This window comes from Fukomys damarensis, unplaced genomic scaffold (assembly GCF_012274545.1).
Source record: "Fukomys damarensis isolate Sample0158 unplaced genomic scaffold, DMR_v1.0_HiC HiC_scaffold_9, whole genome shotgun sequence".
Classification (NCBI taxonomy): domain Eukaryota; kingdom Metazoa; phylum Chordata; class Mammalia; order Rodentia; family Bathyergidae; genus Fukomys; species Fukomys damarensis.
In genome coordinates this window covers 28,639,911-28,642,902 of record NW_022900921.1, presented here as the reverse complement: position 1 = coordinate 28,642,902, position 2,992 = coordinate 28,639,911, and the positions used below count along the sequence as shown (strand labels likewise).

The window sequence follows — 2,992 nt, the reverse complement described above, 5'->3', positions numbered from 1 at the left end:
TAATAATATATATTTATTTTTTTTTTTTTTTTTTTTTTTAACACGCATTAAACTCCTTGATTCTGGAATGAAATAGTTTGGGTTTAATCCCAGCTGTCACTTAATTGCTGGTGACCTTGGGCAAATGATTTAACCACTGAGTCTTCATTAATTCAAGTGATAAAGTATCTAGTTCTTAAGGATAAGAATTAAATGAATATAAACAAAACAGTTAGAATGATATCTGGCATGCAGCAAGACTTTAGTTATCAGTAGACTCTCATTCTATAACTAAAATAAATACCAAAGTTTACCATATATCTCCAAAGAGCCCCATAGATCTGGTAAATATTAGCACTAGCAATGAATTCTATGGGTTAAAAGTACTTCCCCTATTATAATCAACTTGCACATTCCAAGTTTGGTTAATAGTTTACATCTCTTTTCTTACCAAATATTTGCAAACAAAAGCTCTGACACCAAGAGCAAGAAGAGCACATCCCACCAATCTAAATATTCGAAAAGAGTCAAATTCCTCTGTTCTACTTCCATCCTCACGATGGGGTTTTTCACTGATCAGCTGGTTCCGTAGCTTCATTGCTTCTTCAAATCTGGAAAGGTATTGTTCTAGGCCATGGTGAGACCCCCCCTGGACAGTGTCCGCTGTCAGGTCCCCTCTGTTCCGCTGCCGGAGCTCAAGGTTGACATCAGTACTGCACTCCGGTGGTTTCATTAAAGAGTCCAATTTGTCTCCCAGCTGGGTCCCCTTTACGTCTGCCACATCGACCTGTGGGTCTGTTGCTCCTGTACTGACTGAATCACCCAGCACTACTCGTTTTGAAACTGAAGGAATGCTGACAGAGTTCAATTTATCACTGTCTTGCTGCTTCGTTTTTGCTTGACTTTCATCTTCTGTGAAAATAAAATTTTAAAGCCTCATGTATTACACACTGGCAAACACCTTACATGTTAATATTTTTTAAAATGCTGCTGCAACTAGAACTTCACAGTCTCCAAATCAAAATAAAAACTGACTCCGAATGAAACAAAAACTAGTTCCTCGCTCTATCCCTTCAAAATATACTACATCAAAATAACCCAAAGAAAATAATCCAAACTTTTCGGGAAAGAGATAAGACTAGTAAACAAACTGGGAAAGATTTCAGCTTTGGAGCAAGCTGTAAAGGGCTTTCCATGGCTTTCCATGGACAATATATCCTAGAAGTATGACTGTGTTGCTTGGACTCCAGAACCCTGTCAGCAGGGTGTGGCATATCCTCAACTACTGTTTATGTAGTCAGACGCCATCAATAAGTAAAGTGGTTTTATTATGCTGCTCGGATTTAAAAAGAAAAAGCCTTTAAAGATAGATGAAACTTTCAAAGCAAAACCATAAAATACAGGGCTGGGGATTTAGCCCAGTGGCATTGTGCCTGCCTCACAAGTGCAAGGTCCTAGTTAGATCCCTGTACCCACCCACCCCCCAAAAAACCCATAAAATACAAAAAGTATCTCAAGAAAGATAAAAAATACCGAGAAAGAAAATCCTGATATTAATTATTAGGAGAAAACATTTCTATTGTATTAGAAGAATTTGTAAATGATGTTCGTACTCTTCACTCTATCTAGAAGCTCAGAGCTTTATATATTTAACACCTCAAAGAAGTCAGGTAGACTTAGGAGTTCCCAACCAGTGACTAAAGGTCAATTCCTAAAGAAAACACTCAAACAGAAACTAGATAACAGAGGGCATACTAAATGTCCAATTTTTCACATGAAAAAAAATTTTACTGGACATGTATTTGGGCAAGAAATGTACATTCTTTAGTGATAAATGCAGTTCCCCAAATGAATGTAGTAATCTCAGCTAGTAACAGGAAATCTCAGTTGGGTATATTGCACTTGTAGGCTGAGTAAAGAATGATCACTTGTATTTTTTTCACTTCTCCTACAAGGGGCATTAGTGTTGAGGGCATTGAACACTGATACCAAAGTCTTTCCACTAAGAACCCTGATTAGCAGCTAATTCAGTAAAGGCAAGCTGGTGTGGGCAGACCAGCATTACACAGCAAACGGTAAAAGAAGGTGGACGCCAGGGAAAGTGCTGGAAGGAAAACCATCTGAACAGGTGGAAAGGAAAACAATCTTCCCAGGGGGCAAAGTGGACAGCGCAGTCTAGGAATAAAAATGTGAGCCCTTCAAGAAAGGCGAGGGGTAGGAAAAGAGCGTAGGAGGTCTGAGGGCAGGGATTGGTGAAAAAGCTCGGCGGAGTGGAGGGGAAGAGAATAATGATTCTGGGAGAGTCAAAGGATTAGTGAGTGAGGAAGATGAGGGGAAATTGAGGCTCTCACCCGCGCCGCTCCCGGGCCTGTGAAAGCCCATGATCCTGTTGATGCGTTGCTCCGAGTTCATGAGCAGCTTTCTCCGCCTCAGCTCTGCCCGACGCTGGGAAGCCGAGAGGCCCGAGCCAGCCGGGGCTTCGGGTCTATCCCCGATCTCAGAAGATACGGTCACAGGTTCCATCCTTCTTTTCACGGTACTGAAGTGGCAGCAATGCAGGGGAGGTGGTGGCGGTCGAGGTGGTGGCAGCGCGAGTGATTTAAGGCCTGGCTGCACAGCACGTGCCCCCTCCCTCCAGGGGTAGCCCCGCCCCCGAGCGCAGTGCCCGAGACTGCAGGCTGAGCACGCGCGCACCACCCGGAGGAACCGGGCACGCGGCTCTGGCGCCATCTTGGATGAGGGCAATTCGGCTTCCCGGTCTTTCCACGCCCTCACTACCTATCTCTGCCCCCTTTCTCCGCCACTGAATCTCCTCTGCTGTTACTCGGAGGTGAAGAGAACCAGCACACAGCCTAATGAATGGGAAAAGGATTCCCGTAAGAAGGTTCATTTTGCATTAACGCCAGAAAGAAAAATGGAGGTTGCTGCGGCCTCGTTCGTTGGGCTGAGGAAATACGTAACCGAGGGAGCGACGCTTTAGGGAATGTTGCGTTTAGGAAACATTCAGGGATTT

The 2,992-nt window shown here is 43.7% G+C and overlaps 1 protein-coding gene across 1 annotated transcript in view; it reads right to left on the bottom strand.

The window, feature by feature from the left end:
- Positions 1-2,775, bottom strand: part of Camlg (calcium modulating ligand) — a 9,128-nt gene extending 6,353 nt beyond the window's left edge. Inside the window, exons 1-2 of the mRNA XM_010622026.2 lie at positions 2,331-2,775; positions 431-891 (exon numbers count right to left, since the gene is read on the bottom strand). Of these exons, the coding sequence (XP_010620328.1) occupies positions 431-891; positions 2,331-2,709 (840 nt within the window). The 5' untranslated portion in view covers positions 2,710-2,775. The remainder of the gene's footprint in view (positions 1-430; positions 892-2,330) is intronic.
- Between the last annotated feature and the right edge of the window lie 217 nt (positions 2,776-2,992).